We start from the raw sequence: 16,645 nt of genomic DNA, 5'->3' as shown, positions 1-16,645 counted from the left end.
GGAGGCCGAGCAGCCAGAGAGCTTGTCTAACAGATTTCATTCTGAACAGGATGGAGCAGCCTGCAATGTGTGTGAAAACTTTTTTAAACATAGGAGTTGTGACTGCACAGGCTTCACAGTGCCATCGTCTTTATGCAATGCTCAAGATCTGTACCTCTCACAGAGAAGCTTGAGTGATATTATCTGACTTACGGCTTGCCCTTCTGGAGGTAAAAAGTCTGCGACTTCTGATACGTATAGGAAAAGTAAGAAGTTGTGGAGTAGCCATAGGCAATCTTCACCTGAAGTAAAGGAATAGTGGAAAATAAGAATATTAACACTTTTGCACTGAATTTAGTTTTCATTGTTTATTTACTTCTTAAATGTAAAATGAATCAACTTTATAAACAGTCTTCATTAACAATCTACTATTTTGTTTCTGCAGAGTGTGTGTAAGTCCTTCATATGGCTGCTGGTGGTGTTGAATCTGACGTAAATCCATCAGAGCACTGTGCCGCTCTCTGCTCTTCCCCTTCCTTCTTTCAGTGTTAGAGATAGGAGCAGGGAGGGAAAGAAGGTTGCAAATGGCAGATCAGAGTGGGGAGAGGTGGTAAGCATCCAAGAAAGGCGGCTCCACATGCTAGGGAAGGTAAGAAAGCACACACAAATTGTAGGGAGAGACAGCACCATCCTAGACATCCATAAATCCATAATGTATTACTGGGTGGGACAAGGTTGGGGCTCCTTCCTGATAGTAGTTGAGGTGCCCTTAGTTTTATGAGTGTTGTACAGGTGCAAGGCAGGAGGTGTAGGTGTTTTGACAACAAATGGTGCTGGAGTCAGTAACTAGGCCAAAGTTAGAGAATAAACAAGTATCTGTTTAATAAGGTGCAGAATGGGAGTTGTAGTACATCCAACGATATCAAGGCACAGTTCCAAGACAAGTCACAGTGCAGACTCTTCCCAATAGCTGTATATAGGCAAATACAACAATGATGATAATATGAGCAGCAATTCTTGAGCTCCTTCTAAATACTTTGCAACCTTTCCAAGGTGATCACAGGCTTGCAAATTGCAAAACTCTGAAAAATGTGGTAGGCATCCCAGACTACAAACCATCCACACAAATAGCAAGAAAGTGTGGTGGGCGCCAGACACTATAAACCATTCTGCAATCAGGCTTGCAATTTCTGGACTTAGGGATGCAGTTCATTCAACAGTCGGCCAAAGTGTTATATAACTGTGAAAGGCACAGCTAACTTAATCTCTCCACAAACAGCAAAGTCTTTAGCTATAACGAGCTATACCTTGATAACATGCATGACGTTGTGATCCTGGACAGTCTATGAATGTCTTCTCCAGCTTTCCCTTAGGGATTGCTCTCTCTCCTAACAGGAATGATGTTTCTGCTGGAGCTAAACTAGCATTTGCCCTAAACATCAGGCAGAGCTAAAACTAACGTAGCTGAGGCAATCCTGACTATAAAGCTCCTCCCTCAGAGGGGAAAGCCAATTCCTTCTGCTGAGTCAGGGCATAATTAACTAAACAGTGCCACCTATAGACAGCTTTTGTGAATACATACAAAGCATAAACAGATTAAATACCATCAAATCAAGAACAATTTGTACCCTTGTCACCAATGTACCTGTCAGGGCTCCAGCAATGCGTTATGGAGTTGTGGTGCGGCTGCGCCATTTGAGACACAATGTCGGGACGTGCCCCCTGTGATGCGCTGTGTAAGGCTACTTTCACACTCGCATTTTGGGCGGATCCGTCATGGATCTGCAGAAACGGATCTGTTACAATAATACAACCGCGTGCATCCATCATGAACAGATCCGTTTGTATTATCTGTAACATAACCAAGACGGATCCGTCATGAACTCCATTGATAGCCAATGGGAGACGGATCCATTTTCTATTGTGCCAGATTGTGTCAGAGAAAACTGATCCGTCCCCATTGACTTACATTGTGTGCCGGGACGGATCCGTTTTGCTCAGTTTCATCAAGCGGACAGCAAAACGCTGCAGGCGGCGTTTTGGTGTCCGCCTCCAGAGCGGAATGGAGACTGATCGGAGGCAAACTGATGCATTCTGAGCGGATCCCTTTCTATTCGGAATGCATTAGGGCAAAACTGATCCGTTTTGGACCGCTTGTGAGAGCCCATGATGGATCTCACAAATGGAAAGCCAAAACGTGAGTGTGAAAGTAGCCTAAGCCACGTCCCCTGGTAACGCGAACGCATTCTTAGTTATGGAGCACTCGCTCAGTTTCTCCCCACAACGCATGCACGCTGGAGGAAGATTGAGCTATTAATGGTTTAGGTGTGTTTGGTTATTGCAGGCTGAATGACTGCTCAGCCTGTCTATCATAAAGACAACTGGTGTTCTGGTCCAATGGGGCGCCCAGTCCCTGGACCTATCGGTTCTGATCGGCGCTCTATTTAAATCCCCTGCTGGCAATACACCCTTACCAGTTATAGATTTACTCCCTTACTGTGCTCCTGGTTCTGTTCTGTGCATATTGGATTCTCTCTGTTTTGACCTCGGCTTGCCTTTGACCACTCTCTGCCTCGTGATTTGGTACTATGACTTCCGTCTGGTTCTGACTTCGGCTTGGCTATTCTGACTACCCTTCTGGTTTGGTACTGTATTGTCCGCCCGGTTCCGACCCTCTTCTGTACAACCATGTTTTGTGTGTTTGTCTTGCACCTAGCAGAACAGGGAGCGTCGACCAGTTGTGGACATGCCGCTTAGGGCTCGCACTGCAAGTAGGCAGGGAAAGCAGGCTGGGTTCCAGTTAGGGCTCACTGTCTGTGTGTTTCCTGCCTACTGTGCTGACAACCCTGTTACCCAGTACGGCATATACAGTAATAGTATGGTGTTATTAATTCACTATGTGGTGGTAATGGTCATAGAATGGCGGTATTATTTGGGCTTAATGTTTCAATGGTAATATTGGTCTTTTGTATAGTGCATTTTGGTCATTAACAGTATGGAGAACATATTTATTAATATAAATTGTTCCAATTACCTTTCCTGCAGGGTCACCAGATTCATTGAAGTACAAAGCATAATTATCATCTCCTTTGATATAAAATGTGTAGTAATCTGTTTCTGGCGGCACAAAGAAACCAGTGAACCGAGCGATAAAGTTACTGTTCTCCAGAGGCCAAGATTTGGATGCACCATCGAACCAAGAAGAACCAGCATAGCCCGTGGAGTTTTCATTCAATTTTAGTGCATCATTCAGTGAAATACTGACATTCCACCGATCCACCTTCAGTCCTCGGCTTCCTAAATGTAAGAGATAAAATTATATAAAGGGGTTGTCCACTTAGGAAATCCATTTTCATATACGCTATCAGGGAATTCTGAGTTAATGGGTGGTTCTCATTGTGTTTTCCTGTTTGCTAAATCTGTTCAGTTATAGTATGCAGTCAGGGGTGCACCACCAATGAGGCCAGGTGAGGCGATCGCCTCAGGCAGCACCGGGTAGGGTCATAAGGGGGGCAGCGGACGGGCCATGGGCAATGAGCGCTTTCATGGTGTAAACGCTCATCTCTACATATTATCTCAGTGGAAGCAGCAGTTCAGTAACCTACTCCGTCACCACTACACAGTCGATGGAGCTGTGTAGTTCTGGGGCCTATCTGAGCTACTGAAAAACAACAGATCAGCAGGGGTTCCAGGAGTTGGACCCCACCAATGAGATACTGAATGATCTATCCTAAGGATAGACCATCACTTTGAAATAATAGAATTTAACTATATTTATGATTATCCATTGCATATACCTGGGAACAGAGAAGGCAGAACAGGCGGCTTTGACGGGCTCTTACAAGTTATTGTCGTATCTGTTAATCCAAGAATTTGACATTCCCGACCTGTAACAAAATGCACGTAAATTTCAGTATAAGCAATATCCTTACAATTCACTCATGACAGAATTCAGTTTTTGTGTCTACAACTCCTACACAGACCTATGAGTCTCCATGGTTACAGACTACAAACAACTGTGTGTAGTCAGAATCTTCCATCTATTCTCTATACCTTACTTTCATACTTTTGGTACTATACCATGAATCAGGGGACTCAAAATGGTGGGAAAATTTTGCCCAAGACTAATTCCAAGGATTCATTTTTCTTAATTTCAGATCCATGGGGACAATAAAAAAAACTGGATAAGCAGATGTCCATATCCTTTAACTTTCTTTTTTATTTTTACTTACTCTTTGCTTTGTGCTACTCTGTAAAATATACAAAAGATAACCTGTTGCGCCCTGGAAACTGTCAACAAGCAGGTCTCCTGCTGTATCCCAGAATCACCATGGTAGTTCAGTTGTAGTAACAAAATTCACTCACCCCCTATAAGGACTTTGGCAGGAGAATCTGTTTCATCAAAGAAGTGTCCAGATATTGTGATTATTGCACCTCCTTCTATACTTCCAGCAGATGGGTAAATCCCTGTAATCTCTAGAAATATAAGCACAGCATGCAAGGCATGAATATAATACCATTACTTTATCAGATATATGAGGCCAGGTTGACATCTCACTTTTACTATAAGTTTGGCACAGGTACCAGAAATTATCCCAGTGGACCCCAGTTGAAGATAACCCACCATGGCTCATTGTGGTGGCCATCCAGAGACCTTCTTGGCGCAGTTTTAGCCTTAAACTTATGGCCATCTAAACTGCAGCTCTGCCTCTCATTGAAAACAATGGGAGGCGGTTGCCCCCGGAATTTTGGTGTGGAGTTGACGTAGACCACTGTGTGAATGGGTCTTAAAACATATAGGAACGGCATCGTCAAAAAAGGCTGTCGTCAAAAAGCCTTGACGTTTAACGCGCATGATGGTTGCACAACATTTTGAGACTTATTGGGGTCTAAAAAGTGGGTGGAGCAGAGTGGGGTGTTGGGTCAGCTATAGCCAACCCAGTTAATTTACTATAATCTACGTCAGGAAACTGGCATAAATAATACCTCAAATCTACACTAGCTCCCTTGCAGATATATAGGAAAGTGTATACAGTGATTAATTGCAGTTATATACACCTCCTGACTCACACTGCCTGCCTGTACTATCTGTGTGTGCTGACTCTCCAGTGTAGTCCTATAGGATGTAGCTTCACACTGCTCTCCCTGCCTCCTGCTGACAGGAAAGAGAGAGGTGATAGGACAGAGAGGGGAGACAGCCTTAGGGTCTATTTACACGTCCGCAAGTGTTTTGTGGTCCTCAAATTGCGGATCCGCAAAACACGGACACAGGCCTTGTGTGTTCTGCATTTTGCGGACCGCACATGGCCGGCACTTTAAATAGAAATGCCTTTTTTTGTCCGTGTCTGCGAACAAGAATAGGACATGTTCTATTTTTTTGTGGAACGGAAGTGCGGATGCGGACAGCACACTGTGTGCTGTCCGCATCTTTTGCAGCACCATTGAAAATGAATGGGTCCGTATCCGTTCCGCAACATTGCGGAACAGATTCCGGACCTATTTTGCCGACGTGTGAATGGACCCTTAAGCTGTATCACATAGGAGAACATGGAGACCCTGTAGCGTGAGGGTATAGCAGCTGTGACACTAATCTGTCATTGCTGCCACTACACAGAGTAATACAGTATGGTGAGACTCCGCTCCCACTGTCTCTGTAAAGCCAGGCATGAGAGGGGAAATGTAGAATTCATTAGAAAAACCATATCTGAGGGGAGAAGGAATCAACATGGCTGCCAAACCAAAAATTACACATCAAACAAAATAGGTCTACTATACACAAGAGCCTCTATGTTATTCCCTAATAATGGCCTATTCCTGCAATATATAGGAAAATAAAAAAAACGGTGGTGCTTCTTTAATAATCTGACACCACATCTGAAAACATCAAGGCTCTATGCTAAAATGGCGCATGTAAACAGTTTCCTCCTCCTGAGGAGAAAAACACTACATTCTCCAAACGTTAGGTCCATAAATAACAAAGTACACGCTCCTATTTCTCCATTAACACCACCTCAAGGCCGGTGTAACGTTACATTTCCCTACTTCGTGAGATATCCCTAGCCTCGTCACTTTTGGTCGCAACGGACATGAAGTGAGGAGGTGTGCCGCGCCGCACAGGCGCACAATGACGGGGTAGGGAAATTTCACAGCAGAATGCGTATGCGCCGGGAGCCTCGCCAGCGGTTAGGGTAGGGAAAAACTACGGGCCAGTGCGCAGGCGCGGTGATTGGATAGATGTTCTCAGCTGGACACCGGCCGACACTTCGCATGCGCTGGGAGCCTCACCAGCGGTTAGGGAAGGGAAAAATCCCGTAATTTTTCCCTTCCCTAACGGCTGCCGAGGGTCCCGGTGCATGCGCACTCTGCTGTGAAGCTTCCCTGCCCCGTCGTTGTGCGCCTGCGTGGCGCGGCACACCTCCTCACGTTATGTCTGGTGCGACCGGAAGTGACGAGGGTAGGGAAATCTCACGAGGTAGGGAAATGTAACATTACACCGGCATACTTTACACAAATATCTTGTGAGTAATACGTAGCATACCATTATATATGTTCAGGCTGAACGTTCGAAATGGCGTATGTACTGAATATAATGAAAAAAAGACGTAAAGAGAGCCTAATGCAATAATGAAGAAAATGTGTTACCTGCATACGTCTGGTACATGGCAATCTTATTCAAGGAAGACACAAAATATGTGGCCAAGTCTGGTAAACTCCTGCAACAGAAAAAAGGTCCAGTAGTAAAGTTTGTAAGTTATGTTATTTAACAGGTTTGAGGACAAAGTGGCGTCTGGACCCAGCTGAGTAAAATATAAATGCAGGATGAGGCCCAGGCGGGAGCAGCTGCCCACAACAACCAATCAGATTGCAGATTTTGTTATCTAGAAGATAATGAGAGCTGGAAACTGAATGGTTGCTATGAGAAACTGCTCCATTTTTCTTAGCACTGAAGAAGGTATGTCAAAAATAGCCACCCCATAAAAAAAATACTAAACTAATACACATTACATGTCCAGCTTTAACAATCAAGTATAGCTTGGTAATAGAAAAATCTAACTCATGGCAATTCTACTAAATCGCCAGTTGATGGCAGCAGAGTGTTTAAAGCCTGAATGACATAGTACTACCATTAGCAAGTAGGAACTTTAAACACATTTCTTTGGTTCCTGGAGGACAGAATATCTTGTAACTATCCTGTCTCTCAGACTGAAAGGAAACCTGTCACCAGGATTTTGTGCATAGAGCTGGGGACATGGGCTGCTAGATGGTCACTAGCACATCTGCAATACCCAGTCCCCATAGCTCTCTGCTCTTTTATTGTGTTAAAAAACCGTTTTGATCAATATGCAAATGAACCTGATATGTGTCCTGTATCCGGAGATGAGTCCAGCGGAAAGGAGCCCAGCACCGCCTCGCGTCCTCCGAATCTCCTCCTTGCTGGCTGACGTCACAGAGCTGGAGCGTGGAAATCTCGCGATGCGCGAGCTAGCGCATGCGTAGTTCATTACCTGTGCTGATGCCAGCACAGGGAATGAACATGATGCCGACACTGCGCATGCGCTAGCTCGCGCATCGCGAGATTTCCACGCTCCAGCTCTGTGACGTCAGCCAGCAAGGAGGAGATTCGGAGGACGCGAGGCGGTGCTGGGCTCCTTTCCGCTGGACTCATCTCCGGACACAGGACTTATATCAGGTTCATTTGCATATTGATCAAAACGTTTTTTTAACACAATAAAAGCACACAGAGCTATGGGGACTGGGTATTGCGGATGTGCTAGCGGCCGTCTAGCAGCCCATGTCCCCAGCTCTATGCACAAAATCCTGGTGACAGGTTTCCTTGAAGGTCATTGCAGGTAAGAGATCACACATTAAGGGCAATAAACAGGGTAAAATGATTTAATGCACATCCCTGTAATCAGTTAAGGCTGCTGGTGATGCCGTGTGAGTAGATAACACAGTGCACAAATGTTAGTGAAGTAAACTAATGTGTCACCTGGCGCTGGTGTATCGTGAATGCGATTGCTATAGGAGCTGATGTTAATATATATGATTATACTGCACTATTTGCTTCCTTTGACACAGGTTCAGTAATAACAGAGCTGCACATGATAATGGATTATCTCTTATAGGAATGTTATAGCTGAATATGTGAATGTCAGGATTGAATAGATAGATGTGTATTAATCTATAGGGACAGAATATCTTGTAGCTATCCTGTCTCTCAGACTGAAGGCCATGTATTTGTCAGTGCAGAAAAATGTTCAATAAAAACACTTCTGGTTTCATCCAGCCCGCTCCTTTCACACATTGGAATTATTGCCCATACTTTCAGCATATGTGCAACAAAATTGGTGGCCCGTACGGGGAGCGGGTCCCAAAAGTAATAAAGAGCGGTTACGTGAATTTTAAAGGAGACTGGGATATTAACCCTGACAGCACGGCAAGCAAACACAGATGGATCTAGAGAGGCTGCAGGATGAAATTAGTGAACACCTGATCCACTTGTCAGTGGGTGATCTCATAGAGGTTTGCTAATTCATTAAAGCCTCCGAAACCAGCATGGCAAAGGGAAAAACCCGGCGCCATTATATGTGGATTGTTAACGGGGTAATGGATGAACTGGTCGAAACTGAAAGTGAGGAGACGGTGACACAATTTCTGCAAGCAACAAAAAGATTCATTAGTGAGCTAGAGAAGAAGAGGGTGATAGCGCATATGTGTATAGTCAGGGACTGTGGTGGTGACAAGAGGCGGCCGGAAGCCTCTGTATGTTACACACAGGTGTCATCAGTGCTCAGTACAACACTGAAGACAGACTATGGCCTGTTTCACACTTGCATTGTGGCTTTCTGGTTTTGAGATCTGGCAGAGGATCTCAAAACCAGAATTAAACGGATCCATGCCAATTAATACATCCGGATGTATCTGTTTCGGCCGAATCCGGTTGTATTAAATCTAAACTGAACAAACCAGATCCAGTATGAAAATCATTGTAAGTCAATGGGCGCCGGATCTGCTTTTTTCCATAACAAGAAAACGGATCTGGCACCATTGACTTACATTGATTTACATGCCCGATCCGGTTTGTTCCATTTCGCAGACCGGACACAAAACCACAGCTTGCAACTGTTTTGTGTCCAGTCAAAAAACGCTACAAAACGGAACGGAATGCATCCTGATCAGTTTTGTCCCCATTGACTGAAAACTGAGACGTTTTGGCCCTGTTTTTCGATCTTCTGATGATCTCAAAACCAAGTGTGAAACAGGCCTATCCTTAGCAATGCTGAGCTAGAGCTTTGCTAAGGAGACTCTTTATACCCTGTTTTCTAGAACAAAGAATCATCTTTCCCTAATAAAGTATACTACAAAAATGTTTAACATCCCTGTCCCTACGATATATTGAAAATAAACTGAGACGACAGGTATACTTTGAAGGAACACTGAGGATAGGTCATCAATATATGTAAGTAAGCCCTATCAGTAAGTCCTTTTAATCCTTGTGTCATGCTCCGCCCCCTCAAGCCCTGTTCTAGCCATTACACAGTGTATCAAGTTTGTCTGGAGAGTTCCTTCCACACTTGTCTGGCAACTTAAACACTCTGCTAGTTATGTCCATTGCCTTAGGTGGTCACATTTCTTAAGTGGTACCAGGGTCACTACTGGCCATTTATTTTTCCTGAGGCAAAACATGAGGTAGCGCGCTCACCTTGCCTCATGGATCATGCGCCTGTTTGTTATTTTTATATTATATATCTGTTAGTTATACTGATTTTCTTTAGGCAGGATATCATGATTTCGTCTTCCAGATTTTTCTAGATACACTATATTCCTTACTGTCTCACATGTACTTACCTTCCAAAATTACTGTCCAGGATGAAACTGATATTGTGATGTCCTATGGTAACATAAGCAATAAAAGAAAAAGTTACATCATGGTAGTATATGATTGGTTTTTTTTATCTACACAGCTGTAGTCCTGTCCACTCACCGCAGCCAATGGCACACAGTTTTACAGGTAATACCTCAAGTTACACACAAAATCATGTGCCCAATAAGCCGCCACGAGTTGGCAAGGTTTAGATTTATTTTGTTTATTGCTTGAAAAAAACCAATACGTCAGTGTATTCTGCAATTTTTATGCTTTTATGTTTTCACGTTGTATTTTTCTGTCCATGGCCTTTTTTATGAAGCGCTACAGAGGAACTGACCCCAGAGGGTGGCCCATACTTTCCTTTATAAAAACACATGGCTCTACAGAGCTGCAGTTGCGAGCGCAGTCCACTACAATGCTGGCGGCGCACTGTAGTTCTAGCGGTGATTTCCAATGACCGAGCTACTGCAGAACAGCTGATCAGCTCAACAGCCAAACAACTAGTGATGGCCTATTCTGAGGATAAGCCATCACTTACAAAAGGCTGGACAACCCTTTTAAGGGTAGATTTAGGCCTCATGCACACAACCGTTTTTGTTTTCCGTTTGCGTTCCGTATACGGAACTATTCATTCCAATGGTCCCGCAAAAAAAACGGAATGTACTCCGTATGCATTCCGTTTCCGCAGTTCCATTTTTCTGTTCCGTTGAAAGATAGAACATGTCCTATTATTGCCCGCAAATCACGGTCCGTGGCTCCATTCAAGTCAATGGGTCCGCAAAAATACGGAACACATACGGAAATGCAGCCGTATGTCTTCCGTATCTGTTCCATTTTTGCGAAACTATCTATTGAAAATTTTATGCCCAGCCCAATTTTTTCTATGTAATTACTGTATACTGTATATGCCATACGGAAAAAAACTGAACCGGAAACACAACGAAAACGGAACAACGGATCAGTTAAAAACAGCCCGCAAAACACTGAAATAGCCGTACAGTTGTGTGCAATAGGCCTTATACATAGTATTTTTTTGCTAGTTTTTCTTCACTTTTGCATAATTTGCACTTGCATTTTTTGGTGCATTTTTTGATTAAAAAACACCAGCTACAGATGTTACCAGAAACTTCAATGGCAAATATGAAATGTAGGGCACACGAGGGTTTGTGCTACTGCCATGTTGAAGCAATGGTGTTTTTTCTGGTGATGTCATCCCCTCCTCTATAGGGAAAAAACATCTGAAAAAAAGACACCATTCAAACAAAAAATGCCACAAAAAAAAGCCATATAAATTATATGTGGTGACCGCTTCTGTAATTTGTAGATCCTTGATTGCACCCTTAAAGCTGCAGTAGACAGGTGGATTCCATGCTCTGAGTTTTTTCTTATTTTCATGATGAACTAAGTGATTCTGCACTGAAAAAAAATAAAATCTGATGGGACAGGAATAGAAATGAGAAGGTGCGGCTTACCGACGTATGTCCCTGTATTACGGCAAACCATGAAACCATAATCGCTGTATGCATAGTTCAGCTGTAACCCGTACCTAGGATGGAGAATACACAATCTGTAACTGCATATCTTATATCATAAAGTGAATGTAAAATACTGTGTAGCTAGCGCCCCCTAGTGCTTACACTGAGCAATAGCATTCATAAAATTGGTAGAAACAGAATACTTTCTAACTCCCTAGGGCTTCTTTCATTTGATGTAGAATTTTCTGTTATTTAGTTGTTCCATCAGACGAACAGAAAAGTAGAAAAAAAAACAGATCCGTTAAGCGGATTGAATTACGGATACAAAGCACCTTCTGTTTCTATCCGTCATCCACTGACTATAAAATAGAACGGAAAGCTCCATTTCGTCATGTATCCATTATTTTTGGCAGAACGTCATACAGAAAGACAAAAAAAGCGGAAATGTACTCTAATTGAGCAAAACTGATGCTCAAAAGCAGATGTTTAAAGGGAATCTGTCACCTACTTTTACTGCATGAAACTGCTGGCAATGCTGTGTAGTGCGGTGTAACATGATTAAAACTATCCCTTTGTCTGGGTTAGTGATTAGAACTTTATTTGGTATGCAAATTAGGTCCAAAGTGTCCAGCGGGGCTTCGCCAACAGTTCAAGGAGCCCAAGACCTCCCCTTCACTTGTACCCACAGCCCAAGCCTGCCTATTTGCTTGTACCCAGTACCTCGCCTTCTAGCCCACTCTCTCCTCTGCGACGTCACATACTACTTTGCCCACATCGTTAGCGCTTGCCTTGGTGGCATTTCACACAAGTGCAGAGACTTCCCAGCTGTGGGCATCGGACTCTCGTCACAGGGCTCAGCGAATGCGCATTACCTACAGCGAGTCCATGCCCACAGCAGGGAAGTCTCTGCCCTTGTGCAAGATTCAGCTGGGGCAGGCGCCAATGATGCGGGCGGAGTTCAAAAGAAGAAGTAACATCGCAGAGTAGGGGCGGACTGGAAGGAGAGGGACTGAGAACAAGTGAATGGGTGGTCTTGGGTTCTGGGGGAGAGGCAGGCTCGGGCTCCTTGAACCATTGTTGACGCCCCGCTGGACACTTTGGACCTAATTTGCATACAAAATAAAGTTCTTTTTCTGGCGTTTTGAAAGATCACTAACCCAGACACAGCACTACATAGCATTACCATCAGTTTCATATAGTAAAAGTAGGTGAGAAATTCACTTTCAAAGAATGAGGTTTAAAACATTTTTTCTGTCTTTCTGGTTGTCTGACGGAACAATATGACGGAAAAGTCAATGCAGATGTCAACAAGTCGTTTATTAAAAATTTTGGAGGCAACTGTGTCCTTCTACTTTCACACTAGCGTTCGGAGCGGATCCGTCTGATGTTTCATCAGACGGATCCGCTCCGATAATGCAGACGTTCGCATCCGTTCAGAACGGATCCGTCTGCATTAAAACTTAGAAAATTTTCTAAGTGTGAAAGTTGTCTGAGCGGATCCGTTCAGACTTTACATTGAAAGTCAATGGGGAACGGATCCGCTTGAAGATTGAGCCATATAGTGTCATCTTCAAGCGGATCCGTCCCCATTGACTTACATTGTAAGTCTGGACGGATCCGCTCGCCTCCGCACGGCCAGGCGGACACCCGAACGCTGCAAGCAGCGTTCAGGTGTCCGCTCACTGAGCGGAGCGGAGGCTGAACGCTGGAAGGCGGATGCATTCTCAGCGGATCCGCCTCCACTGAGAATGCATTAGGGCCAGACGGATGCGTTCGGGGCCGCTCGTGAGCCCCTTCAAACAGAGCTCACGAGCGGACACCCGAACGCTAGTGTGAAAGTAGCCTAAGACATTGAGTTACTCATGACTTACAACGTATCAGAGTTAGGAATCAGCAGTTCACACGGCATTCCTCCAGCGTAAACCCTGTGAAATAAAACAAAACTCAGAATTAAAAATCCATTCGCTATAAAAAGCCAAAACATCATCAAGCATTTCGTGGTGCTGGGGATCTACATTTCTTGCATTATGATTGTGAATTTCCATACGATCGATTGCAGATGATGGGATATCCTGAGGGATAATTGATGAAATTTCCTTGATTTTCTTCCTTGAATTTTGGCATAGACTCCCACCCAAAAATCCAGCAGGTAGCCGTATAGAATCCGCCTCCCATTGTTTTAAATGTGAGGCCGTGCTGCCGTTCGTGTGGCCAGTGGTTTAAAGCCAGGACCTCGCAAAGACAGGGGGTGTACTTTCTTGGTGCGGTATCCACTTGCAGCTTCATTCAGTGGGGCTGAATCGTGAGCAGGTCCATGGAATTCAAATTGAAAAACTATGGCAGTCACGGAATAAATGGCAGATTTTGCCGTCACAAATTACGCCATGTGAACAGGGCCTTATACAGTTTATTTTTTCTCGCCTCACTCTAACCTGAGTTGTGATTCCTAGAATAACAACTCATAGCATGCCATGACCAGTTGGAGGTTTTCACGGCAGCTAGAAAGCCATTGCTACAAATGCAAAAAATTTGCAGGATTACAGTACATTACTGTATAATATCCAGGTTGTTCAAAAGGAACACTGCCTAAGGGCTCACACACACAACTGTGGTTTGGGATGTGGACCATTCACTTTAATAAAGCTGCAAAAGATGCAGACAGCACTCCGTGTGCTGTCCGCATCCACACCTCCGTTCCGTGACATTCACAAAATGATAGAACATATCCTATTCTTGTCCGCTTTATAGACAAGAATAGGACTGTTCTATTATGGGCCGGACTTTTCATTCCGCAAATTGTGGAACGCACATGGCGGGTGTCTGCGTTTTGCGGATCTGCAATTTGCAGACCTCAAAACAGGCAACGGTCATGTACATGAGCCCTAAGGGAAGCTATCACTAGCCTTTTGTACACTAAACCACCAGCATGCTATTATACTGCCAGTGTTGTAGCATTAACCACTTCAGCCCCCAGTGCTTAAACACCCTGAAAGACCAGGCCACTTTTTACACTTCTGACCTACACTACTTTCACCGTTTATTGCTCGGTCATGCAACTTACCACCCAAATGAATTTTACCTCCTTTTCTTCTCACTAATAGAGCTTTCATTTGGTGGTATTTCATTGCTGCTGACATTTTTACTTTTTTTGTTATTAATCGAAATTTAACGATTTTTTTGCAAAAAAATGAAATTTTTCACTTTCAGTTGTAAAATTTTGCAAAAAAAACGAGATCCATATAGAAATTTTGCTCTAAATTTATTGTTCTACATGTCTTTGATAAAAAAAAAATGTTTGGGTAAAAAAAAAAATGGTTTGGGTAAAAGTTATAGCGTTTACAAACTATGGTACAAAAATGTGAATTTCCGCTTTTTGAAGCAGCTCTGACTTTCTGAGCACCTGTCATGTTTCCTGAGGTTCTACGATGGCCAGACAGTACAAACACCCCACAAATGACCCCATTTCGGAAAGTACACACCCTAAGGTATTCGCTGATGGGCATAGTGAGTTCATAGAAATTTTTATTTTTTGTCACAAGTTAGTGGAAAATGATGATTTTTTTTTTTTTTTCTTTTCTTACAAAGTCTCATATTCCACTAACTTGTGACAAAAAATAAAAACTTCTATGAACTCACTATGCCCATCACGAAATACCTTGGGGTCTCTTCTTTCCAAAATGGGGTCACTTGTGGGGTAGTTATACTGCCCTGGCATTCTAGGGGCCCAAATGTGTGGTAAGGAGTTTGAAATCAAATTCTGTAAAAAATGACCTGTGAAATCCGAAAGGTGCTCTTTGGAATATGGGCCCCTTTGCTCACCTAGGCTGCAAAAAAGTGTCACACATCTGGTATCTCCGTACTCAGGGGAAGGTGGGGAATGTGTTTTTGGGTGTCTTTTTACATATACCCATGCTGGGTGAGATAAATATCTTGGTCAAATGCGAACTTTGTATAAAAAAATGGGAAAAGTTGTCTTTTGCCAAGATATTTCTCTCACCCAGCATGGGTATATGTAAAATGACACCCCAAAACACATTCCCCACCTTCTCCTGAGTACGGCAATACCAGAAGTGTGACACTTTTTTGCAGCCTAGGTGTGCAAAGGGGCCCATATTCCAAAGAGCACCTTTCGGATTTCACAGGTCATTTTTTACAGAATTTGATTTCAAACTCCCTACCACACATTTGGGCCCCTAGAATGCCAGGGCAGTATAACTACCCCACAAGTGACCCCATTTTGGAAAGAAGACACCCCAAGGTATTCCGTGAGGGGCATGGCAAGTTCCTAGAATTTTTTATTTTTTGTCACAAGTTAGTGGAAAATGATGATTTTTATTTTATTTTATTTTTTTCATACAAAGTCTCATATTCCACTAACTTGTGACAAAAAATAAAAACTTCCATGAACTCACTATGCCCATCAGCGAATACCTTGGGGTCTCTTCTTTCCAAAATGGGGTCACTTGTGGGGTAGTTATACTGCCCTGGCATTCTAGGGGCCCAAATGTGTGGTAAGGAGTTTGAAATCAAATTCTGTAAAAAATGACCTGTGAAATCCGAAAGGTGCTCTTTGGAATATGGGCCCCTTTGCCCACCTAGGCTGCAAAAAAGTGTCACACATCTGGTATTGCCGTACTCAGGAGAAGGTGGGGAATGTGTTTTGGGGTGTCATTTTACATATACCCATGCTGGGTGAGATAAATATCTTGGTCAAATGCCAACTTTGTATAAAAAAATGGGAAAAGTTGTCTTTTGCCAAGATATTTCTCTCACCCAGCATGGGTATATGTAAAATGACACCCCAAAACACATTCCCCACCTTCTCCTGAGTACGGAGATACCAGATGTGTGACACTTTTTTGCAGCCTAGGTGGGCAAAGGGGCCCATATTCCAAAGAGCACCTTTCGGATTTCACAGGTCATTTTTTACAGAATTTGATTTCAAACTCCTTACCACACATTTGGGCCCCTAGAATGCCAGGGCAGTATAACTACCCCACAAGTGACCCCATTTTGGAAAGAAGAGACCCCAAGGTATTCGCTGATGGGCATAGTGAGTTCATGGAAGTTTTTATTTTTTGTCACAAGTTAGTGGAATATGAGACTTTGTATGAAAAAAAAAAAAAAAAAACATCATTTTCCACTAACTTGTGACAAAAAATAAAAAATTCTAGGAACTCGCCATGCCCCTCACGGAATACCTTGGGGTGTCTTCTTTCCAAAATGGGGTCACTTGTGGGGTAGTTATACTGCCCTGGCATTTTCCAGGGGCCCTAATGTGTGGTAAGTAGGTAAATGACCTGTGAAATCCTAAAGGTGCTCT

General features: G+C 43.4%; 1 protein-coding gene across 1 annotated transcript in view; it reads right to left on the bottom strand.

The window, feature by feature from the left end:
• The window catches only part of LOC121002377 (fibrocystin-L-like), a 171,544-nt gene that overhangs the window by 127,881 nt on the left and 27,018 nt on the right, over positions 1–16,645 (bottom strand). Inside the window, exons 7-14 of the mRNA XM_040433840.1 lie at positions 13,194–13,247; positions 11,320–11,393; positions 9,829–9,871; positions 6,622–6,692; positions 4,345–4,455; positions 3,777–3,866; positions 3,014–3,276; positions 193–281 (exon numbers count right to left, since the gene is read on the bottom strand). Of these exons, the coding sequence (XP_040289774.1) occupies positions 193–281; positions 3,014–3,276; positions 3,777–3,866; positions 4,345–4,455; positions 6,622–6,692; positions 9,829–9,871; positions 11,320–11,393; positions 13,194–13,247 (795 nt within the window). The remainder of the gene's footprint in view (positions 1–192; positions 282–3,013; positions 3,277–3,776; positions 3,867–4,344; positions 4,456–6,621; positions 6,693–9,828; positions 9,872–11,319; positions 11,394–13,193; positions 13,248–16,645) is intronic.

Source organism: Bufo bufo, chromosome 5 (assembly GCF_905171765.1).
Source record: "Bufo bufo chromosome 5, aBufBuf1.1, whole genome shotgun sequence".
In the NCBI taxonomy this organism is placed as follows: Eukaryota; Metazoa; Chordata; class Amphibia; order Anura; family Bufonidae; genus Bufo; species Bufo bufo.
This window is presented reverse-complemented; position numbering and strand designations above follow the sequence as displayed.